The following is a 26,063-nucleotide window of genomic DNA, read 5'->3' on the forward strand; positions in this document are numbered from 1 at the left end:
TGGTTACTGTGAACAAACTGAAGGCACATGAGTTTCAAACAGAAACTAGATACAACCTACGAGTAACACATGAGCAGATAGTCTTAGCTCTGGCCAATGTCCTATTTGCACATTTTGAAAAAATGGTACAATGAATTTGAGTTTAAAATGTGATTTAAAAGTAATGATACAACAATTTCTTTTAATTGCAACCTCAAATGTTGCCTCTATCCACTATCCTACCCCTATAACAATGACTATGGACGGATACTACCATAGAAAAGGTTAATCATTATCCGATAGCTCTACATTTTCATGAGGTACCTGATGCAATGTAGACCATTTAATGATCATGTTATTATAACTGGTGGTTACGAATCCAAGAGGACATAAAAGAAAACACAAATTGCATCCATTTGAAACAGGATTAATATTGAAACTTGATCCTCTCTTTCCCATTCCCCATAAGTTAGTGGAAGACCATCCTGTATTCCTATGAGTCTCTTATTGCTCAGTCTGTAAACAAGATTACTCCATTACATGGAAGCCTTGTATTGCATCCGGATAAGAACATCTTAGGTGCTGCCATCTCAAAAGTTGCAACTCTGTTGCAATTTTTAATGCTGCATTGAGAGATATGTAGTCCTTCATTACTAGATTAATATTTGTGTGCCGTTTTTTGATAGATCCATTTTTTTATTTTAGGTTTACATACATACATTTGTATAAACATATGATTGGTGTGATTGTGAAGAAAGTGTGTCCCTGTGTGAGTACACAGGATGGAATCTATGAATGAGATCTTTAGATTCCCATTCCGGATCCACATCCATGAGTGAGAGATTTGCATTTGCAGTTCTTTGTATTCAAAGGCACTATGCACTTTAATAACAGTGTCGGGAGGATCTACACTGCAATTTATGGCACCTTGCACTTCATCATCAGTGTGGATCCCTTTTAATGCAATGCACTAATTATTATAATTGTATGCAGCACGCATTTTCTTAGTGGTTTGATCCTTATTGTTGCTGTGCACTTTATCTCATGCACAATGAGTTTACCTTTGAACTATAGATATGATGTATTGGAATATGGAGAATATGGAAATGCACTTTAATTATCAGCATTACACATTCTGATCATGAATATCTGACTGTTAAGATGCAGGACTTCCCTCTTGTGTTTGTGTTTACCTCTGTGATGCATACACAATGAAGACATTATTCCTGGGCTGTCAATCATTATGTGGGAATTATGTATAATCTGGGAATGGGGATGAGACAATGTAAAACAGTATGCATCTATGCAACAATATTCCACTATGACGTGTGCGTACTATTAAATATCCAGGGAGCTGTGGTGCTAAAAGGAGTGATGACTCTTTAATACAGTGATGATGCCTTGAGAAAGTCGAACAAAAGTTGCTGTGATGGTGCCGAAATTGTGGTTTTCATTTTTTTGAAAAACTGATTGAATAAAATGTGTTTTCAAATGTGTACCCCTTCTGGTATGTGGAAGAGCCAACACATGGGCCTATGTTCGTGCAACACCCTCAAAATCCATCACTGCTTGCTTTGAGGAAAGTGATGTGCCAAGCGTCCGCTGGTTGGGTTGTCATCGTTCTAGTCACCGGGCACCTTGATTCCCATGAACGTTCTTTGCTGATATTAGAAGTGACACAGAAGCGTTCTGATCAAAAATAAATGAATAACACACAATGGTATTATCCAACAAAATGCTGTGTGGTGGAAAGGGGCTGAAGGAAGCGAATATTGACCTGAGAAGGACGGTGAAGTCTTTCTGCTGCAGTCCAGGCATAGTATTGACATTCAGTACCCACTCTTCTATGAACTTTCTAGCCAATCAGAGTCAAGAATGCAAACATTTTTTGGCAGGAATATATTTTCGATCAAGACAATAATATAAAAAATAGTGCAATACATCCATACAGGATTTGAATTTAAGGTTCTATATTCCCATTTGACAGGCCTTCAGATGAGTGCATGCGCACAACTCACACTGGAACTAACCTTTACGGTTATTCCCTTTTTTGCCTCCCAACCCACCCTCCCAAAATTCAGGCAATGTAAAATAATGGCAAATTGAGAAGGATTTGAATTCAGAAGCCCACGCTCCCACGGGCCAGCGAGTAGCCCAGCTTGTTCCGGTTTCCAATGAAAGACATGAATCCCGCATAGGTCTCAATCAGGATTGGTTGGTTTAAGACCACGGCTCCATTGGCTCTGCCCGGTACCGGATCCATCTTGTGGGCTTTCTGAACAGTCTGCACCAACTCTGCTGTGAAAGCATCGACCTGGAGAAAGAGACAAGGGACAAGCATTAGCACAATTTGTAGGCATCGTTTGTGCCTCGTTAATCTCCCTACCCAGAATCAGATCGGAATGAATGAATAGATGACCAATTAGCTAATGAGGAAAGGACGTGAAATGGCTGAGCTTTCCACCCATCACATCTTTTGGCTATGTCACAGCGATCGATTGCCACTTTTGTGTCTTTGTGAGGTGGGGCAATGCTTTTGCAGAGCATGGGCGAAGGAGCGTGCTGGGGCAGTGCTTGCATCATGCTCCTGGACTCTCTGTCACCTGTACTCTATGAAGCCAGAGTCATGCTAAACTGGTCATGGGTGACCCATGTGGTTAACTGGAGGTTCTGGTGAAAAAACGGGTCAAATCAGAAAGTACTATTATTGTGTTCATGGCAGTAAGTCAGGGCCCATATCTATGTAACAACCTGCAAGCTGCGCTCGTCTAACCTGAAACAGGCGGCAAAGGTGAATAGTTTAAGATACAAGGAGGAGGTAATGCTTGCCCTAGGGAGGGTCACCAGTTGGAGATCTCCCAAGACTGTATCATAAAATATTCCTGGGGTAGTTACAGAGTTGATCTTAAATCTGAACTGAGTTACACTACTTACTAAAATGGACAAGGACTAAAGATTGCCTGGATTACCTGCTGGTAATCATCATAACTCCTAGTCATACTCATCCTCGTCACAGTACTAACTATGAGAAGTAGTCCACCTTCCTACCAATATACCTTAAACATTTCTTGTCTCCTTCACCCATGCATAAAGGTAAGCACTTTGTAGCCCATATTTGCAAAGAAGCTGTTGAATGTGCAGAAAGCAGCCACTCTATGTCTTGGTGATTAGATGCTGCCAAACATCCAAGAGGACCTTGGAGTTGTTGTACCCTTGGACAGGTCAGTTGGCATCCTCTGTATGGGGGCACACGAACATGCCCCTATCTCTTTCCCTTGCCTCCTACCACCATACCACACCCATTCTCCCATCCACACCTCATTCTTCTCTATGTCTAGTAAGGACATACAAAAACATTATGAAATGGAAATGTGGATTAAAGTGGGGGCTGGCGATGAAGCATGAAAAAGGCAGGTGATCAGAACTTTGGTTTCACTTGAGTCTCTTACTGGAGGGTCTCTGCTGGTAATCCCAAAGGACATGAAATGAGAATAAATTAAAATGATGCAAGTACTCTTTGAGGGGTTCATTTTAATTTAATCAGTACACTGCAAAGAGTGGACCACTTAAGATTACACCTCCATATAAAGACCCCCCTGTGTAATTGTAATATTTTAATTATTTCTAAAATGTTTTGTAAAATAAAAGTTTAAAAACAGGCAGAATCACCTTTACACTTTGCTTTTTTCACTAGGTGTTGAAAAAAAGTGTAAATGCCTCGTGCAAGGAGTGCCTGCTGGAGGTATTTGCAATCCCCTGGAACCCTCCTGCTCTTAATGGAAACACATGCCAGCGTTAAACCGTGTGGTGTCCTGGGCATGAGTGGGGATGCACAACTGACATGATATGATATTTTATTTATATCGCGCCCATACACAAGTGTTTCAGGGTGCAACGAGGCAAGGAATGGGCACAAGGGAGAAAGAAGACAAGAATCTTACTAGGCTCATTGGCATTGAGAGCTTGCAAGTGCGGGGGAGAGGGAGGGGGAAAGTGCAAGGTGCGGGGGAGAGGGAGGAGGAAAGTGCAAGGTGCGGGGGAGAGGGAGGGGGAAAGTGCAAGGTGCGGGGGAGAGGGAGGAGGAAAGTGCAAGGTGCGGGGGAGAGGGAGGGGGAAAGTGCAAGGTGCGGGGGAGAGGGAGGAGGAAAGTGCAAGGTGCGGGGGAGAGGGAGGAGGAAAGTGCAAGGTGCGGGGGAGAGGGAGGGGGAAAGTGCAAGGTGCGGGGGAGAGGGAGGGGGAAAGTGCAAGGTGCGGGGGAGAGGGAGGGGGAAAGTGCAAGGTGCGGGGGAGAGGGAGGAGGAAAGTGCAAGGTGCGGGGGAGAGGGAGGGGGAAAGTGCAAGGTGCGGGGGAGAGGGAGGAGGAAAGTGCAAGGTGCGGGGGAGAGGGAGGGGGAAAGTGCAAGGTGCGGGGGAGAGGGAGGGGGAAAGTGCAAGGTGCGGGGGAGAGGGAGGAGGAAAGTGCAAGGTGCGGGGGAGAGGGAGGGGGAAAGTGCAAGGTGCGGGGGAGAGGGAGGAGGAAAGTGCAAGGTGCGGGGGAGAGGGAGGGGGAAAGTGCAAGGTGCGGGGGAGAGGGAGGAGGAAAGTGCAAGGTGCGGGGGAGAGGGAGGAGGAAAGTGCAAGGTGCGGGGGAGAGGGAGGGGGAAAGTGCAAGGTGCGGGGGAGAGGGAGGGGGAAAGTGCAAGGTGCGGGGGAGAGGGAGGGGGAAAGTGCAAGGTGCGGGGGAGAGGGAGGAGGAAAGTGCAAGGTGCGGGGGAGAGGGAGGGGGAAAGTGCAAGGTGCGGGGGAGAGGGAGGAGGAAAGTGCAAGGTGCGGGGGAGAGGGAGAGGGAAAGTGCAAGGTGCGGGGGAGAGGGAGGGGGAAAGTGCAAGGTGCGGGGGAGAGGGAGGAGGAAAGTGCAAGGTGCGGGGGAGAGGGAGGGGGAAAGTGCAAGGTGCGGGGGAGAGGGAGGGGGAAAGTGCAAGGTGCGGGGGAGAGGGAGGGGGAAAGTGCAAGGTGCGGGGGAGAGGGAGGGGGAAAGTGCAAGGTGCGGGGGAGAGGGAGGGGGAAAGTGCAAGGTGCGGGGGAGAGGGAGGGGGAAAGTGCAAGGTGCGGGGGAGAGGGAGGAGGAAAGTGCAAGGTGCGGGGGAGAGGGAGGGGGAAAGTGCAAGGTGCGGGGGAGAGGGAGGGGGAAAGTGCAAGGTGCGGGGGAGAGGGAGGGGGAAAGTGCAAGGTGCGGGGGAGAGGGAGGGGGAAAGAGCAAGGTGCAGGGGAGGAGTGGAAAAGTGCTGAACATGTGATCAACAACGACAGGTAGTGCGTCCAGCAGGTGGCAAGTGCAAGAATAAGGCACAGAAAACGGGTGTCTAATAAGTGCAGGTAGGGGGACTGTAGGGTTGCAGATACAGACCCAGGTGCAAGGGTTGCCAGGAGGCAGTGCACTGTGTCTCCAAGTCTCCTAGATCGGGCTAAAAGGTGTAAGGGGCGTTAATGCTTGACGCCTGTCTTAACACCTTGTTTTCTGATGCAGGGCACTTGGCCTATAAGAACCTTGATTTGCATTATGCGTGGAGGGAGGCATTGTGAGCACGGTGGTATTACAAAAATGTACTCCGAGGGCCCCCAAGATTCCCACCACTATTTCCATAATTCGAATGCCGTAGATACATCTGGGAGATCGTTCATAGAGGGCCCCGCTGGGTGATTTTGATATTTATTGAACATGGGGGCATTTAGTCTTAGCAGCTCTTTAGGTTTCAGGTTTTTACAATTGCCCTTTTTAAGCATCAATGGGTTAATTTTCTTCCATAGTTACCAATCAATCAAAAAATGTATTCGGCAAGAGTGCCATAAAAGTCACAAAGATAAAAACATACATGAATAAAATGATTAAAACACAATCAACCAAAACTCCTTACAAGTCAAAAAAGAATACATATAGTAAAAGTCCAAAGTGACCAATAAAAAGAACAGCAAAGTAGATCAAGTCTCTTTTTATCCCCGGAGGATAGCTCAACGGCAACGTGCGTTCCTTAGAAGCAAGACGACACGAAGCAACACAGCAACGTGCTCGCATTGGAAGCAAGACGACACGAAGCAACACAGCAACGTGCTCGCATTGGAAGCAAGACGACACGAAGCAACACAGCAACGTGCTCGCATTGGAAGCAAGACGACACGAAGCAACACAGGTTCGATCCCCGGGTCCACGCATAAAAACCACTGGGTGCTTAAGCGCATTATAAATACGCAACTAAGACAACAACAAAAAACAATTCCTGTAACAGCACCTCGATGCCCGTGGGCTGTGTGAGCGTCTTTAAAAATGCAAATAAATAAATACATTTTTAGAGTCCAGTGGGGAGATTATAATAGCAGCCCTGCTGCCTCGTGACAGTAGCAATGATTAGTGTCCGTGTCAATTCATCACATCAATCGATTATACTGGTGTTTCAAGATCAAATACATTCTAGGTCAACTTTCCTCTATTGCTGGCCTCATCCATTTTCCTCTTAAAGGCCAGGGTCTATGGACATATTGGGTAACACAGTTTACCATATATGGGTTTGTGGTTACTTTACATAGTTCCAGTGCCTCAATGGTGGAACAGCAGCTTCCCTGAGCAAAGGGTATAGATATCTCACTATCAGTGGTTTTGAAACGGCACACAAAAACAGAAAGTGAGTCACTGTCCTGTCTCTGAAACCACATACAGGGCCGACCTTTGGACCACCCCCAGCCCAGCGGTTAGCTAAAGTAGCCATCGGTAAAGTCCCAAACCGCAGTCTTACAAAGAGCGATCTTGCATATGCGGGGGATAAGTAGTTAAGATAACTTTCTAGACCAAATTCAAAGTTAGAGCAAAGATAGCCACAATAAAGTCTACCTGAGTTTTCAACCATCTTTTTCCTTGAGATGACAATGACTGCTTTCTTAATTCTTTTATAGGCCGCCTTGTCTATATTTTACAGCTCCTCCCACAGTCTGGCCTCATTGAGTTCAAACACATTCTTTTCACCTTGGCCACCCAAGGAAGGCTTTTACCACCCTCAAGGCCCAAGAGATGTTTCAAGGCATCTGGATACTTCCCCATGTCTTTAGAGCTCCAGAGCCTCACCCAATACAATGTTGGGTAGAGAGAAGCCTGGTCACCAAGTGGGCATTCATCAAATTTCACATGTATAAGGCCATTAGAGGTAGAACTAGGGAGCTGTAACAGTTGCTTCATGAATGTATTGTTCTCCCTGGCGAGGCTAAAGGTGTTTATATTAGCCCATAGCTCTGAGCCTTAAGAGGTAGCAACGATAGCCTGTTTGCCATAAAGCTCAATAGCCGGGGGCCTGCCCCTCTCCCGTGTCTGTTGAAAAAAGATAATGCTGCTCCACCAAATTTCCCCAATGTAGTACGTGCCTTCTCTAGCTGTGAGGACCAATGACCATTTTTATTAAACCGAATAAGCAAATAATCATAAAAGTTCACTTGTTCTAAGAGATGCCTTCCTCTTCAATATTCAGTTTACGTTGCTTAGTGAATTTTGGCTTGAATACCATCACTTTCTTCTTGCCAAAATGTAAGCTTAGGTCGAGATCACCACATTTTTTCCAAAAGATTGACAAGCAAATTTTCAACATCCATGGTGTGGTATATAACAGGAGTGCATCGTCTGCATAGAGGAGAGCAGGATATTCTATGTTTACCGTCTGACTTGAAATTGACTTTGTAGTTTGCCTAAGAAAAGGATTTGAATTACAGATTGCAATATTCTGTGAGTGCTAACAGTGAAGTGAGTGCCAAGCTGTGGACGTTTTAATGCTGCAGTTACCTGGGCAGCTCTGCAGAGGATCCATGCAGTGCTGTGTAATGTGCTTCGTGTAGAGGAGACTAAATGCGAAACATTGCTACAGGAATCCTGCGTTGTGCTTTCATGATGCATGGTCGTTGTAGAGCGCAGTTGGATTCAAGTCAATTCTATTTGGATATTGCTTTTCATTCCGGATTGGATCCTTATTTTTGTTTTCCTATAATCCTTTTCCTTGGATATTCTATATACCCAGGATATTTCGTTGTTGTTTTCCACATCAACATCAATTTTATTTAGGTTTCATGGAATGCAACTAGTTAAAACAAAGGTGGTAGTGAGATGTACCTCGGCTTGGAAAAAATAAGTCGAGAAACAAACTTAGTTCACGTGTGTGTTTGTTACAAGGAATATTTGAGAACAAAATTTGGAGTACTGGACCAAGGCTGATCAAAGACAACTCCTATTCTTTGGGATTCGGAGATCTGTATCTTCTTGCAGCTCCAATCCTCAGATTTTAGTACATAATCCCTCCTATTGGTTATTAGGAATGGGAAAAGATTGCAGCCTGACTTGTGGGTTTCATTTGTCCATCTTCATATAGCCAGGGCATACAACAAGCCTACCGGTTTCAGTGGTAAAAAAGTTTTTGAGACCACTTTCATCAGGGCTAGGAAAAGACCAGCACTGATTAGTGTGTGGTCTGATTGCTTTGGATAGTAGAAATAAATCTGGATAGTCCATAGGAGGCCGCCCAGAGATATGCCCTCCTTTGAGGAACAAGTCTGCTTAGTAACATCAGAAAATCAAACTATCCTGTCATTGTTCTAGGAGACTTCAATCTGTGGGTCAATAATCCACAGGATAAAAAAGCCACCTCCCTTCTTACCGCTCTGGATATCATCAGATTTTCACAAAGGGTTAGCGACCCCACCCATATAGGCGTACACACAATTCACTGGGCACCATCTCTCGGTCATAAACACCACTGTCGCGCAATGTCCCTCTGATCATTCTATAGTAAATACTGTTGTCCTTCCCCCCAGAAACCCCATTGAGATGGGACACTGTACCAAGAGAGTTTAAAATGACCAGAAACATCAAAAACATTACATCAGAGAAACTGTCCACTGAACTCCGGGCTAAGTTATCCCCACTCAAATCCTTTGCGAATTTCAACGACCTCATCTCACACCTAACTACGGCCATAAATTCTGTTATCGAGGGGCTTGCCCCAGTAAGATCCAAATTAGTCAAACCTGAAACCAACAAAAATTCATGGTTTCATTAAACCATTCTGCTACTCAGACAGGCCAAAATGTCCGCAGAGAGAGACTGGCGGAAACACCCCTCCCCTCATACCCGCTTGCTATATAAACAATTAATAAAACATTTCAAATTTGTCATTGTTGAGGCACAAATAAACACGTTTTAACTGCAGGATCACTCTTGCCAAGTCCAGCTCAAGGGAGTTGTTCTCAATCCTGAAAGAATTTGAGGGCAAATCGGTCAGTAAACCTGCACTAAGCAAAGTTTCTGCGCTGTGTCAGATTGTTCACAACACATTTTCCTCCAAAACCACAGGTCATCAACAGGCGATCCTGGCCCAAATAGGAAGGTTTCTTGATGCCGGGAATTGCCCCTACCCTTCTGAAGGCACCCGAGCCATGCAAAATAAATAATCAGCAGAATTTGAATTTAAACACTGCACCAGAGCTAGAATGGTATTTGCAAGATCATAGCTGGATTGAAACCAACCTCTTGCCTCAGTGACAGTTGCCCCTCAAGTGCGTTCAAGGATTGTATGGATGTTCTGGTCACTTGGGTAACCAAACTGATCATTCCTTCACTGAAGGGAGAGTTCCCCACATATTAAAGGAGGCCTGGATTACTCCACTTCTCAAGAAGAACAATCTTGATCCTTCAATTGCCGAACATTACCACCCAATAACGCACGTTCCCTTCTTACTGAAGATCCTGGACCACGTAGCATACATCCAACTGCAGGAGTTCATCGAAAGTAATCTCCACAATCAGGCTTCAGAGCCTGACATGGCACTGAGACTGCCATGCTGAGCCTCAAATCCAATCTTCCAAGCATCGTGGACAAAGGCCATCTAGCCCCTGTATTCTTTTGGACCTCTCAGTGGCCTTTGTCCTGGTCGACCACTATTTGTTGGTGACCAGGTTAAAAGAGCAGGCTCATTCTTCCTTGGACCGCCGAATGCCAGAGTGGCCATGGAAGGTGCCAGCTCCCTACTCACTTCCATTACCTGCAGGGTTCCACAGGTGTCATGTATTTCCCTGATGTTAAATATTTAAATCACGCCCCTACTCTCTCTCCTTGATGACCTGGGTGTTCAGTATACCAACTACGCTGATGACACTCGGGTCATCTTTCAGTTGTCAGGCATCTATGCTCAGGACGCCCTATCCGTCAACTCAATCTAGGAGTCAATCCAGGCTTGGATACTAACCAATTCCCTTGCCCTTATTTACTTATCATCGCCTCAGGGCAAAAACAGAGAAAACTCCACCCAGACTTTGAGAGTTTTACCATCTCGGGCAGCAGAATTGCAGTGGCTAAGAGTAAGAAGACTATGGGCGTCATTTTAGACTCTGAGCTCACAATGATGGCACAGGTCGCTCAGACTCGGGCTACCTGTGGGTACGTCACAACACTCTTGAATTACATTCTCCCCTGCATCTCATTCAGCAATAGATCTGTGCTTGGTACAGCTTTGGTAAACGCCCCTAGACTAGACTACTACAATAGCTTGCTGCTAGGCACATTGCATAGCCAACATCAAGTCACCCAAAATGGAGCTGTGCAGGCATTCCATGGGCTATACCGGAGAGACCATGTTACCAATGCCAGGAGGGAGCTTCACTGGCTCCCTATAAAACATCGAATCACCCACAAACTTCTCTCCCTGACTTACAAATGTGGGAATAGCAAGGCTCCTCAATACATTGCAGATCCCCTCAAAATATCCCACCCAATTCGCATTCTACAGTCTCAAGACTCACACAAGCTGGTGCCGCCCAGGTTTAAGCTTCTCTAAAAGAATTCAAGACAATGACCAAGTCCCACCTTTTCAGCCTCAAACCAGGCTGAACATTTCTTTAATTGAGCCCCTACCTTTTCCTGTCTACCCCCTTTCTTTCTGTTGTCAGTCCTGCCTCTGTTTTCGGTGTGCCCTGAGGCCCACGGGCAAGTGGTGTGTTATAAAAATTTAAATAAATAAAGGTGCGTCATGCTACATGATTCCTTAGAGAGCATAAGTTGATGCGGAGTGAGGACCCAAATGGACCCCTGTGTGGTTATTAAGGAAAGGGGGGCCTGGCACCACAGTATCATACTACGGGCAAGGTACATCTCATGAGCACGCTCCTTAGCCCGCAAAACCGGTGACAAAGCCGGTACTCTGCGCTCCTGGGAAGGGGCATAGGGTCCCACACGGAAAAGTGCTCCACAGACCGTGAGGAAGCTATGACATACCGCGCCCCACATGCACACATTCGACGATGCTTCAGACACAAGGTGGCATTTCTTGGCGAATGTTCCTGCTACGTGTGCCCGCAGTACACAGTACGGTGAGGGTGTCTATGCTGGCATAAGTAGTTGCGACTCCCTGGGGAGTGCGTGTGTGCCTCGTAGTGCTCTGCAACTGGAGGGTGATAGAGGATCACAGACCACATCAAGGAAATGGCTGCTGATCAGGAAGGCGCTCAGGGTTCGATGAGGCCTCTCAGACGATAGAGATCGCTGGCTCCTTTGACAGAATTTTATATTTTAGGAGCACCAACCAGCCAAGGATGCAGGTGGGCTCTATGGGTAGAAAGCCTCGAGAACTGTTTGATGTCAAGGGTGAGCTGAATGACAGGACAAAAAAATAAAGCAACACTTCTTTACTCAGCTGGTCCTGCAGTTCACAGAATCTTCAAGCCTCTGAGCCCTGTAGATAGATCTTATACGGAGGCAGCAACAGCCCCACTCAATTATTTCAGTCCGATGGTCGATGCTGACCACTAACGCTTCTTTCTCCGGGACACAAATCAGGAAGAGGATGAGACACTTGATGATTGCCACGAGAGGATGAGCCAACTTGCTTTCACGTGTGTTCTCCTAAATAAAGAACACGAAATACAAGCTTGAGTGATCCAGGGCTGTTTCTCGGTCAAACTAAGAAAGCAGATACTACGAGAACCAAGAGAATACTAGAACTGGGGTGATCTCATGAGTTTGCAGAAGCAAGAGCATCCAAAATGGATTCCGCTTTGATAGCAATTAAACAGGAAGCGGCATATATTATTCATAAGCAACTGTCAAGATCATTCCAAAAAAGGGGGTGCTGTGAAAACAAAAAAAGTCACCCGAATACTCAGGCATCTGTCCATATTGCAGGCACACCTTGCCTCATACAAGTGACTGCTCTACAAAAGGACACACTTGTGCTAGTTGTGGTCACACCAACCATTCTGCAAAGTTGTGCCAAGCTCAACTACCACCATTGCCATCCAGAAGGACGTCCAAACAACAGTTTGTGAAAAGGAAACAAAAAGTGGCCCAAGTTGATCTGTCTATTCCAGAAAGAGACACAAGAGCGGCAAATGAAGAAGACGGGGATGTGGTTTTCATCTCGAGTGTCCTAAATGCAGACAGGAAACATAAACACCAGCCCAGATGTGTAGTTTGCATACATGGAAATAACACTCCTGTACTTAAAGACACTGGTGCACTTGTCAATGTGATGGCCTTGTCCCATTGTAACAAGCTGCACAATCAATTCCCAATGCTACTTATTCAGGTGTGCATTTTAGCTTTTGGGGGTGGGGGGTGAAACTTCGTTTGCGTGGAGATCAGCAGATGCAAGCGAGTTTCCATGTGACCACAGTAAGGAAAATATCCTAATTGGCTGTGCCGCAGCGGAGGCAGTACAATTTTGCTTTTGAAGTCTACGTAGAAGATGTTCAATCCCTAACTGGATGATTTGGCTCATCTTCTGAAGGAATTTCATGTATGAAAGTTGAACTAATCTAATTACACATGTACGACACAGTCCCGTCTGTTGCTCTAAAACATTTAAGAATGCCGTTCCACCTCAAATGTAAGGTAAAGGAGGAGCTAGATAAGCTAGTGGTCTTGGATATCATAAAACGGGTTGAAGGGCCTACTCCATGGGTCTCCCCAATAGTGGTTGCTGAAGAACCAAAGCAACCTGATTCAGTTAGAATCTGTGTGGACATGCGGTTACCGTATGAAGCTATCAAATAAGAAATGCATCCAACGCTTACAATAGATGACATTGTTTGGGAGCTTAAAGGAACAGCATTCTTTTCAAAACTGGTCCTAAGGGTCGCATACCACCAGCTGGTCCTGCATCCATCCTCAAGGTACATCACCACCTTCACTACCCACAAATGGGTATATCAATACAAGAGGCAGAGTTTCAGGGTCTCCTCGGTGGCGGGGGGTTTCCACCATGCCATGAGAGGCACAATAAATATCCTGATGACATACTGGTGTTTGTCAAAACAAAGGTGGAGCACCTAGAATGCGTGGAAAATGCCCTAGAAAGAATACAAATGATGGGTCTATATTCCAAGAAGAAGACATATCTTCTGATCCTAAGAACATGAATGACATCCGCAATGCCCAGGCCCCTGCTAATGTGTCTGAAGTCAGAGGTTTTCTGGGAATGGTCACATATTGTGGCAGGTTTAGCAACTATCAGAACCTTGCAGACACCTGACCAAGAAAGACTCTCGTTGGCAGTGTCCTTCATTTGAAGAAGCTGCGTTTATCAACATAAAAGCTACTTTCACATCTGACACCACAATGGTTTTTTTTTAACACGCTCACAGCTGGTAGTGGCTGCAAGTCCTTTTGGCCTAAGCGCTGTCCTATTACAGGCAGATTCTAAAGGGGATGTGAAAACAGTTGCATATGCTAGTCGAGTACTGCCAGACACTGAGCAACAGTACTCACAGATTGAGCACAAAGCACTCGCTGTTGTTTGGGGTTGTTGCCATTATCACCGATTCATCTATGGAAAACCTATCCTGGTAGTCACGGATGACAAGTCTCTCTTACCGATCATGTCAGGGTCATCGTTAGGCCTCCTGCAAGTATAGAAAAGTGATTGCTTCCCTGCAAGACTACAATGTAAGACTCTCCTATCGCCCAGATGACGACAATCCGTAGACTACCTGTCGAGACATCCATCTCCTTGAAATTCAGACCCACTGAAAGAGGAAGGTGACATGGAGGTCTGTGTGTGTTTAATAATAGAAGCGGCCCATCCTAAGGCCATGTCAGTGGATAAGATAAAACAAGGCTCCAGTGACAATGAATGTTTCTAGATCATAGGGCTAGCCATTATGAATGGGGACTGTAATCAGGTCCTTCATCACTTAGTCAAAAGAACCCAGGAGGCCAAGCTCATTCTTGAAACATTTTGGAAAGTAAAACGTGAACTCACATTTGTGTCAGGTGGCCTGTTACTCTGTGACGCACAAATGGCCATCCCAACCAAATGAATACCCAAAGTTATAGGGATTGCTCACCATCGACATCAGGGTGCGGAAAAGACAAAGGCATGTCTTAGGCTAAAGGTTGGGTTTCACAGATTCAGAGAAAAGCAGATGACTATGTCAAGAACTCCCTAAGGTGTCAGGCGTTGTCCCCATAATTAAAAGCTCCCCCAATTCGGTCAATGCCCATAAGCTGTAAGCCGTGGGAGAAGTTCCACATTGATTTTGGATCAACAAGTACTCAGGAAAATTTTCTAGTGATGACTGATCAGCGGTCATGCTATCCAGAGGTAGAATTTGTGTCATCAACGGTTGCCGCTGAGGTGAAACCTATCCTGAAAAAAGTGTTTGCGACCCACAGCTATCCCACTGAGGTATGTTCTGAGAATGGCCTGCCGTTTCAAGGTGACATCTTTCTTCCCCAAGTTCAGGGGAATGTGGCATTCACCACAGGAAAATTGCCTCCTTTTTGCTAAGCGGTAATGGAGACTCTGAGCGATTCATGCACACTTTGCACAATGTTTTCCGAATCGCTCCTGGTCAGGGTGCGAGTTTGTATCGTGCTTTGTATTGATTCCTGTTGGATTATTGCTCAACCCCTAATTCTTCCATGGGTGTTGCGCTGGCTGGGGCGCTGTTTCAACTATGTCCACGAGGACCGATTCCTCATCATGAGTCTCAAGGTCCTATGACATCCGATGACGACAGAGTGAGACGGGAAAGAAATCAAGAAAGCCAAAGGCGAGGATTGCACAGTCACAAACTTGCAATTGCTGTTTCGTTATTAGTAAGGACCCGCCAATCGGCTGGCAAGTTGAGACTCCCGTATGAGCCTCACCTATTTCATGTTGTTAACAAAAAACGGGTCAATGTTGACAGTGTCGGATGGACAGGAAACCGTGACACGAAACTCCAGGTTCTCTAAGAAGTTTGCAGAATCCATGATTGACCGTGGTGATGATGGCAAGTCAGTGGGCAACACTGAAGTGCCAACGATTCCCATGGACGTAGATCAAGAAGAAATGTTACCCACCCCACAGCGCACACGTGGCTAAAGGTATGGAGAATGGTGAGGCAGAGCACCAGCAAACTCCAATAGAGACTCTTCTGCTGGAGTTGGTCCTACCCGCCGATACCCGCAAAGGATCGCTAGACATCGGCCAAAGTAGTTGGATGATTACGTTGTGGATACATAGAAGAGGCCTGAATAGGACTGTGTAAGAGCACATGTTGAAGAATGGTCTGCTCAGTTGGTAAATGTGGTTATAATTGTTATTATTATGATAAAGGAGGAGTGTTATGATGCCTTTAAGACGACGTGTCAGGCACGTCAGAGCGTCGGATAAATAAAGGCGCGTTACGCTACGTGATTCCTTAGAGAGCACGAGCCGATGCAGAGTGACGACTCAAACGACTCCTGAGTGGTTATTAAGGAAAGGGGGGGCCTGGCACCACAGTGTTATGTTACGGGCAAGGAGCATCTCATGAGCACGCTCCTTAGGCCACAATAGATGAAACACATGCTTTTTTTAAAATAAAAAATACCCAAACGGGAGAGGTAGGTAGCATATATTGGTATTTGCCTCAATTTGATCAAATTTGCACCCAACATGTACACATCTTTTGGTCACATACAAAAGCTGAGGATCAGTTTCAAGCCAGATGCTGCATTACAAAAACTTCACTGGCAGGAAAGCAATTACACCATGCACCTTACACTCTAGCATCAGCATTTTGCCATCAGCCACACACAAGGAAAATTGACAACGTTCTTGTGGCACGAGGCTAAGAAATCTTGCAAGTTCACGCCAAAAGGAGGTGCAGAGTGAATGAAGCATCCGTCAAAACAGTCACACACTGGCAATCTGCTCCTTGCACCTACCTAAGTGATCTCCTTTCAGGCACATCGGAGCAGTGTAGCTCAGTCCAGACAGGAGCAGCACACAGCTGTGCTCGTGATGAATCTGTAGAGATACTGGACTGATGCATGAATGGATGAATCTGGAAGATTCTATCGGGTGTATGCAGCTATGAACTTTTGCTGTTTTTCTTTTTATGAATTGTACTTCTGCGTTAATTAAAAAAAACTATTTTTGGTTAAAAAAAACTATTTTGCTTATTTATATTCTCTGTTGCTATTTGCTTGTTTTTCATCAACTAAGTATTTGATAGATAGGTTACATGTCTTGACTGACAATACATTTCCTTTTCTGTGCATGTATCTTTGTGCTAATATTGTATGTTGACTGCTCTGCTCTTTGTGAGGTTTCAAGGAGCCCCCGGGGTATAGTTCAAGGAGCAGGGCACCTAGCACCTCTGAAACCCAAATACTCTGAACCATAAAAGAGTGCATTATTTATGTATAAACCAGGAAAGGAAACTCTGGCTAAGTTTCCCCTTTAGGCTGCAAGCATTCCAAGCGCAGCACGTCAATCAAGTGTAGACATACTCTTATTTTGTCTTCTGAAATGTCTGTGCTTTAGTGAAAGATTAAAGCTTTGGCTTGGTCAAATACCGTACACGCCGAGCTAGGACATCGCACAACACCCCATTCCAGGCAGAGCTTTACAAGCAAGTGCTGTACAGTGTAAGTAGACTTTACCGCAGGGATCTGCAACCAGGGCCGGCCCTAGGTTTTGTGGGGACAAGTGCAGCAAATTAAGTGCAGGGTTCTTTAATTTGCATTTGATAACATCACAGGAAATGACATCACAAGAAGTGACAACACAAGATAATGACAACTACGTATGTAGGCAGCAGCGAAACATGGTAAACAGAAATATATATATATGTATATATTTTCAATGAAATAACTTTGTTAAAAGGAACGTTATGGTTGAGTTGCGCTACTAAAAACCTATGAAATTCAGTAAAAAAACGTTGCTAAAAGGACATTATGGTTACAAGTAAAATCAAAAAACCCCTGAAATGCGCCAGTTATGGTAAGCTAATCAACCATAACTCGCGCCACCACCGTGCACTGCTAAGACTAACACCCAGGACATCAAAGACGACATCACAAATATCAATGATGACATCACTGATGTCCTCCAAAGCGGGAGCCCGGGGTGCTGAAAAAAGGATTTTTCTCCCTACAACGGGACGCCAAAGGCATCCCGGTGGAGGAAGGAAAATCCTTCTCCAAGATGGCCACCATTGAAAGGGAAGGCAGGGTTCATTACAGGACCCCTCTTCGCTTTCCATGGAAGCCTGTTTCCAAGATGGCCACCATCGAAAGGGAAGGCAGGGTTCCATAAAGGGCCCCTCTTCGCTTTCCATGGAAGCCTGTAGAAGGCGAAAAGAGAACCCTATGACCTTATTACCACGAGCACATTTTTCTTCCCTTTCAAACCTATCCCAATTTGGAATAGCTTTACCACAAAGCCAGTCCCAGGTAGACATGGCCACTTTAACCCCATATGTTGTCCCTCGTGGTAATGGCCAGTAGCCAGATTGTCCGGATCATGACCTTATTCCATGACCTGGACACCTCAGTCACCAAAGGTATATCACTAATTTTTGTACCTACATTAGACACTTTTTAAAAAAATAAAACACGGGCACATTTGCAAAACCATGCTTTCATGTTCTTGCCAATGCTTCTTACACAAGTTTGCTCGATGGGTGGATTTTTCAAAAGTGTCAAATGTATGCACATACAATTGTCATACAACCTAGCCCCCACTTGACAAAATCCATTCAGACTTTACGAAAACATTTATATCTAGATCTATAATCTCTTTGCCTTCCTTTGTATAGATTTGTCAAATGGCACCACATTTATAAGCCTTTACAATATTTTAGGACCCCCCCTCTAATTCTGCTGCCTCTTGACAAAATCCTACCAAACTTCGCAAACACATTTATATCTAGATCTATTATCAGTTTGCCAAATTAAGTGTAGATTTGTCGAATGGCACCTCATTTATAAGCCTTTATATAATTTTGGGACCCCCCTCTAGTTTTTACCCCTCCTGACAGAATCCCACCAAACTTTGCAAACGCATTCAGGATCAGGTCAGGAATATAATTGCTTAATTTCATGCATTTTTATTAAGTAACACCAAAGTTATAAGCCATCCAAAAACTGGCCCCAAACATCTGGAGTGGCCCCAAACATCTGAAGTGGCCCCGAACTTCTCAGGACTGTTCGCGGACATCTGAACTGTTCACGGACTTTCGCGGGAAAAACCGCCAGTTTTTTGCTTTTTGCAGGCATATTCCATCCCATCCTCATCACCCCTCACCTCCCCAGGGATTATTTGATAAATTTGACAAGTGCAATGCTGTGTTTTTTAATCTGTTTTTACCGCGATGTCCGCGGACACCGGCCAAAAATCTGACACACCTCACGCCAACCAATCAGCGAACATGTTGTGTGTCCGCGGACATGACGCAAGTCTATTAGCCAATTGGTGTCCTGTCCGCGGAGCGAACAGGGAAGTGTGTTGCGGAGCTGACATAGACATCACAATTTTTTTTGCCTTACGTTTTGGTCATTTAAATGAAAATTACTGGATGGATTTGTAACCAAATTAACAAAAGCACGCTTTTGGAATAAGCCGCCGCTCCTGCCGCAAATTTGGTGAAAATCCGTCCAGCGGTTTGGGCTGTAGGTGTGAGCAAAGTTTTTTTCCCATTATGTCAATGGGAAAAAAAGAAATTTTGAGACCCCCCCTATATCTTTCCCCCCCCTGGACCAATAACTACACTAGCTAAGTATAAAAGGTGCCCACATTTTAAGCCAAACAATTTACAAAGAAATATTCCAAAGAAAACAAAATCCAAACATGAGGCGTGCGCTTTAATGGCACTTTTATGTGTTCTTGTGGGTAAGCGCCTGCATTGGACACAGGACAACCTGGTGTGAAATCCTAGTAGCTGAACACTTGAGCAAGCAAACTTTTTTGTAATGCTGGCCTCAAAAACACAGAACCGGGGTTGCGTCAAGCCGTGGAAAAAAATGGGTGGACGTTGTCCACCCACATGTATCGACGTGTGCCCTCAAAATCAGTACAGGGCCAGAACCAGAGAAAATATCCCCTCCAGTCTCCAGGATGATAACCTCTCGTGTGAGATCCTTGGTAAATATTCATGGCTCACTTGCAGGCTTCATATACAATGGGAGGAAAATGTTAAATTCGAATTAAATGCTTTTTGGCTTGGTAAATATAAACGTGGAAATAAGGCAAATTGGTAAAATAGTTTTGTGCAATATGATTAATTGTGCTGGAGGAAGGCACAGATTTTAGGCAACTATCTGCTGCTTTGCATGTGCTTTCAAAATAAAAATGCCCCTTTGCAGTTCTTAACATAACAATGGTCTCCTAAATAGGCCATCACTAGTAAATCACACCCACTTTAAACGTTCAGGGCTGTCCAGACCCCCCAAAGGGGGGCTAGAGGGACAGCCTGCATAGTGGGCCACACCCCTGGCCACCCACGACCCGGGAAGGGAACTCCCACCTTGCCCCCTCCGGGAGGAAGGAGGCATGCCCAAGGACAAGCACATCCGGTGCACGCCACTGCGGTACGGAATATAAGGCAGGGGGACTGGTAGCTCATTCTCTTTCCAGTGCCCCCCCGCCTGAAGTCATCATTTTGTGTCACGTCATTGACTCAACGTCGTCGTCAAGGAGGAAGAAATTTACTTACTTACGGTTTGTAGAGGTAACTTAAGGTATGCCTCCAAAACGGTCCACCCCATGAAGGCAGAGTGACACTAATCAGCCATGTTTTCCATCACCAGCGGTTGGGGGGGGCGGCTGCTTTTGAGCGCCTCCTGGTTTCCCTTCTGACTGTGTGGGGTTGAGGGTGCGGCTGCGGCTGCGTACCACAGTTTTAAGGCTTATTTAGCAGAAGGGCTTAATTGATTTCTGGGTATGCTAGGGTTCGGCCACACTGCCGCATGGGCGGGTTCATTCTTCGAACTTTAATACACCCGGGCTGCCCCCGGATGGGAGGCCCGGGGCCGTAAACTGGGAGGTGGGGGGTTTGTGCGATGTCCGGTGGGGCACCTCTGCCCCCACTCAGCATGCACATGGTGAGGGCGGGCAGCTGGGTCCCCAAGACAAGTGCAGGAGAGCGAGGTGAGGGGGGCAGGTGATGACAGGTAGTCCCTGGCCCCTGTCACCTTGCTCGCCAACTTCAAAGGTCCCCCCTTCCCATCCTGGCGAATGCGGAATGGGGACCTTTGAAGTTCAAAGAGGGGCCGCCTTGCCCCCAGGCAGAATTTTGCCTTTATCTGGCAGGGGCAAGGTGGCCCCTCTCATTCTTTCTCCCCGCCATCTCTGACAGCAGCAGGATAGCAGCCTTGAACCCGCCCCGGCTGGAAAACAAGCAACCTAAAGCTCTGTGGGGGTCCACAACACAAGTGGATCGGGAGCAGGGCAAAAACCTAGCATGGCAAGAACCCACCTCTGAGGAATCAGGTTGGCCGCAGGTGCAAACACAAGAACCCACCTCTGAGGAATCAGGTTGGCTGCAGGTGGAAACACAAGAACCCACCTCTGAGGAACCAAGTTGGTGGCAAGTGGATCATGTGAGTAGAAAATGCCAAATTCATCTACAAAGATTACACCAAGAGGCTAAAACGCCCCCATCCGTGGAAAACTACAAAACACATGACCAAAGAAATCTAATGGCTCTAAAACCCACCCCGAGGAGTATCAAGTGAAAGGTTTCACAAGGGGGGGTTGTTTTGTCAAGAAAAGCGGACCAAGAGCCATAACTTCAGTGAAAATCACCCTGTGAACAAGCGAGGGCGCAAATGCCAAACCTGGTCAGGTTGGACATCACCTTACTAACCCATCCCACCTTATCGTTTACAGATCCGCCAGAGCACCTGGGGACCAATTCCGTTGGTGACGGTGCGCGGTACAAATACTTTTAACATTTAACATTTAACATCAATGAAAGGCGCATAAGCGCACACCTCCCCACCTCACATGGAAAGGACAACAGAAAGCAGGCAGAACCTGCTCTAAAAGACAAGCAAATTATGAACAAGTCACAGCTCACACGCTCTGCCCAAACAATTGTCACAAGATTTCATATGAATGGCGGCGGGGATCAGCCTCGAGCGGGCCCTAATTGGGATTAGGGCCCGCCGCTCACCTGATCCCTCTGTCCCCAAAATATATCATTGCTATCCTTCTTATGTGAGGTTATGGTTGGTTTTTCTTTTGCACCATGGCTGGTACTAAAATAAAGCTTGTGGCCAAAGTTTTTCCATCTCACATCCTGGTTTTCAGTCTCCTCATTCCTGCAACTGTCATTACTGTCTTTCCTGTCATGTCATACTTGTCATCCATGACACCTGTGACCCGCATGCCACTCCCCAGCTCAAAAACACTTCCAGGCTTATGGCTTCGCACCATAAGCTGTAGGCGGTGGGGGTCGCACTTGGGGCTGTTTTATACAAGGGATTTTCCCAGACAAAGCGGTTTCGTTTGATTCCCTTCTCACAGACACCATATTACGCAGTGAGATTGCTGTTCGTTGTATGCTCCACAAGAAAATGCATTTTTCCATTGTGATTTCCACGATCGGCCGCCGTGCCACGTGGGAGATTACTGTTTTCTAAATTCTTCATTTGTTTTCAATGCTAAGATCGGCTTTTGTGCCACGTGTGATATTGCATTTTGTTTAAAAATATATGCTGTGCAGAGGATATGAGTAGACACAGCATTTTCGCTTGTTTCATTCATACGATCGGCTGCAGTGCCAGGTGAGATATTACTGTGGATGCACGAGCTCCGGGTTGGCTGCCGTGCCACATGGGCTGTGTTGATGTAACTATGATATATTTCATTTGGATGGCTAATCGCTACGTGGTTATCTACCGGTTAAATGTGACAAGGATGTTTTCAACTAAAACGGTTCCCTCGTGCTTCAGTAATAGTAATGTCGATTCAGTCAGCATACATGGGATTTCTTGCAATTACAGGCGATTACGTTACAAGAGGCACGGATTATTATTCCTTTATTTGGCTGGCACAGGGTAGTACGTTTACGATTGCACAGTAGAAATGAAAGGAGTTTGTGAATTGAGTCTGCTTTTCTCACGCGGGACAATTGTAAAATGCTCTTTGAAGGCAAGCTGTGGGGAATGGCCACTGTGCCGCGTGTTACGTTCTGGCTCCGCGCGGAGGCAGAACGTTGAAGGCCTCTGAGGTAGGCCGCAGTGGCGCAGCTTCGGCCGGAGCTAAATGAAACACGCCACACGTTGTTAGAGTCTGTGCCCGGAACTGCCGCCCTTGCGTGGGGGCGGGGCTTTTATTCAGACACCCTGCGTCATCGCGTTGCGGGGCGCAGGGCAGATATAACATTCCTCCTTTATTATAAATAAGCATAACAACTAAAAACACCCACATGAATATTCCCATGCTTGTGAACACAACAACTACCGACACTTTTCACTTTAACAGTTCCCGTGGTGCAAACTACCACACATAGTCCTTGAGCCGAGCTGGCGGCTGAGAGGCGGTTCTTAGTCCATATCTCCCACCCCGGGAGCTGGGCTCCACCGTCTCATCTGATCTCTCACCTTCCACCTCCGGCTCACCCAGGTCCGGTTCACTTCACTGCTCCCACGTTCTGTCACCTGCATTTTCTTCCTCCCTGAAGATTGTCAGGTTCGTCGTCGACCAGCGGGGAGCCCTCATCTTCTTGGGGACAGTCCCCATCAGTCCAAAGGTTGCGCGGCACCGCCTTGAACCACGACGCATTGCGCGTCACCTGACCGTGGCCTCTTTGCACGGTTATCATGGTCCCTTGCGTCTCGCGGACGGTCCATGGGAGAGTCTCATAGCGGGAGTCCATCTTGGACTTCGTCGGGTTCCGTAACATGACCACCTGGTCGCCCACCTGGTGGTTGGATGGTTTGGACCTCCTCTTGGCACTCATGTGGGCATTGGCATCTGTCCTCCTTCTTTCGGTGCGCCCATTGTCGAGCTCGTCCGGTCTTCTGCTGGGGTGATGTGGAATGGACGACTTTATAACGGCGCCGAACATGAGCTGGGGGGACACCAGTTGTGCAGTGCGGGGTGACCCTGTAGTTTCTCAGGAAACGATAGAGGTCAACTTTCCACGGACTGGCATTTGCTTTTGATAACCTCAACACTTTATTGATTGTTCTCATGAACCGTTCCACATCCCCATTCGCCTGGGGCCACCTTGGCATGATGTGGTGATACCGGATGTTAAGATCTTGCAGCTAGTGTTTGAACTCCTCCCCTTGGAAGGGTGCGCCGTTGTCACTTTTGATCGTGGTGGGTAGTCCATGTGTCGAACATCTTCTCGAGGGCCGGGATGACCACTTCCGCCGCCGTGGATTCGACCACCTCGACTTCGGGGTATCGGGAGTGATCGTCGATGGCCACCAGGAGGTACAGGCCCTCTCGTAGTTTGCAGAAGTCAATGCTTATTGCAACCCACCTGCCAGAGCCTCGTACCGCCGACTGGATAGGTTCTGGATCCGGTGGGGCTCCGGTTATCAGGCATGGTAGGCAGGTGTTGACTAGTTTTTCCACTTTTTCATCTATCCGTGGAAACCACACTCAGTGTCGAATTCGAGCCTTCGTTCGAGCCATCCCTTGGTGGCCCTCATGGGCGAGGGCCACTATTCGGTCGTGCAGGCCTGGCGGGATGACGATGCGATTTCCGCGGAGCAGCAGACCTTGCTCTGTTATCGACAGATCCTGGCGGATGGTGACCATCCCTGTGAGGAACGCCTTTGCTTCTTCCGTCCTGTTGTGCATGTTTTTCATGAAGGACCTCCAGTCACCTGAAATTATGGCATCCTTTACCAAGTCGCAACAGGGGTCATTGCATGTTTCTTCTGCGATGTCATCAATGCTGACAGCCTTCGGTCTCATGGCCCGCACCACCTGGCAGATGTGCTCCTCGGTCTCCTCGGCCACCTGAACCTCCTGTGGCGTCGCTGCCCGAGGGTGCCTTGAGAGGAAGTCCGCCGGGTTGCCGCTTCCCGGCTGATACGTCAACTCGAAATTATACTGCTGGAGATGGAGCAGCCATTTGGCTATTCTGGCCGGCGGGTGCGAGGAGGTGCCCATGAAGATCGCTAGGAGGGGTTTGTGATCCGTGATCGCCGTTAACCTGCGGCCGTACAGATAGAGGTGGAAATGGCAGCACCCCCACAGTATGGCGATTGCCTCCTTCTCAATTTGAGAGTATCGCTGCTCCGTCACCGTGAGAGCTCGTGACGCATAGGCGATGGGTCTCTTCTCGCCCTCTTTGGTGACCTGCATGAGGATGGCCTCCAGGCCGACAGGGCTGGCATCCACATAAAGTTCAGTCGGAAGCGCTGTGTCGTAGTACGCCATTTTCATATCCACGGAAGCGACTCTTTGATACTTTCGAAGGCTTCCTGGCACTCTTTCCCCCATTCCCACTTCGCGTTGAGCTTGGTAAGTTCACGAAGGGGTTCCGACAGTGTGGCCAGGTTCCGGATGAATCTCCCACCGTACGTGGCCATCCCCAGGAAGCTGTGGACGTCAGTGGGTGGCATGGGCGGACTCGCGGCCTGTATGTCAGCCACCTTCTAGGGATCCGGTGAGATGCCAGTGCTGCTAAACTTGTAGCCAAAAAACGATAACTCTGTCTTGAAAAACTCACATTTCTCCTTGTGGATGGTTAGGCCCGCATCTTCTAATCGGCCCAGAAGCATCTGTAGTCTTCTCGAGTGTTCACCTTTGTCCTGGGCATGGATGAGGATGTCGTCACTCACATTCAGGACACCAGGTATGCCCCGGATGACTTCTTGAATGGTCTGTTGGAAGACTTCGTCCTCTGAAGATATCCCAAAGCTTAGCCGCTTGTACCTTCGCAGCCCAAAATGTGTGGAAAATGTGGTTATGTACCGAGAGTCTCGGTGCAGCTTCAGCTGGTGGTATCCTGCTTTCAAGTCAACCTTCGAGAAGACTCTCGATCCTGTGAGGTCAGCCACAATTTCGTCGAGGGTTGGCGTGATGTGGCGCTCCCTCTTGATGGCAGTGTTCGGGAGGCACATGTCTATGCAAATGCGGACCTTTCCCGGCTGTTTAGGTTTCTTTGTAACCACCATCGGGGACACCCATGGTGTCGGCCCCGTCACCTCCTCTATAATGCCAGATTCTTCCAGCGCTTTAAGTTCTATCTCCACCTGTTCGCGCATGTGGAAGGGGGTCCTTCGGTGTCTGACGGCCTTTGGCTGGACCGACTTATCAATGTGGAGCTTGATCGTCTTTCCTTTCAGACACCCAATCCCGTTTTGTAGGTTGGGATACTGTGCAAGGATGTTCTCGACCTCTTGGGCTTCCTTGACTTGACTGACAAACTGTAACAGCCCTAGATCCTCAGCCGCATCGCCACTCAGAAGGCATTCAATCCCCGCATTCACTACGTATATTTTGGACTGGAGCCTGTTTTCACCATGGCTGAGGGTGGTGCGGAATCTGCCAACCACCGGTAACGGCTTTCTGCAGCCATATGCAAACAGGAGAGTGTCTGTGTTCTTGAGGGCTGGTCGTGGTTGCAGTGTTTGGAAGGTGCTCATGGGCATGACGTTCACCGAGGCTCCCGTGTCTATGGTCATCCATACCTGCTGGTTTTGGAGGGTGACCTGGCATTTGCGCCTCCGGAGCCCTTTCTTCTTCGTAGCGTGCCCACTATCCAGGGCTGACACCAAGTAGACTTTCCTCCCTTTTGTCCGCTGCTCTCTACCGGGGTCCTGTTGAGTCCCTGTGATGTCATCCCCTTCTTCCTCGGTCGA

The 26,063-nt window shown here is 47.1% G+C and overlaps 1 protein-coding gene across 2 annotated transcripts in view; it reads right to left on the bottom strand.

Annotated features, from left to right (window-relative positions):
* Nucleotides 1-1,871: 1,871 nt before the first annotated feature.
* The window catches only part of TPRG1 (tumor protein p63 regulated 1), a 700,518-nt gene continuing 676,326 nt past the window's right edge, over nucleotides 1,872-26,063 (bottom strand). Inside the window, exon 6 of one of the 2 annotated variants that reach the window (XM_069617466.1) lies at nucleotides 1,872-2,293. In XM_069617466.1, coding sequence (XP_069473567.1) covers nucleotides 2,099-2,293 — 195 coding nt within the window. In that variant the 3' untranslated portion in view covers nucleotides 1,872-2,098. The remainder of the gene's footprint in view (nucleotides 2,294-26,063) is intronic. The other variant, XM_069617465.1, reaches the window with a different exon arrangement.

Source organism: Ambystoma mexicanum, chromosome 10, assembly GCF_040938575.1.
Source record: "Ambystoma mexicanum isolate Mex_15411 chromosome 10, UKY_AmexF1_1, whole genome shotgun sequence".
NCBI lineage: Eukaryota > Metazoa > Chordata > Amphibia > Caudata > Ambystomatidae > Ambystoma > Ambystoma mexicanum.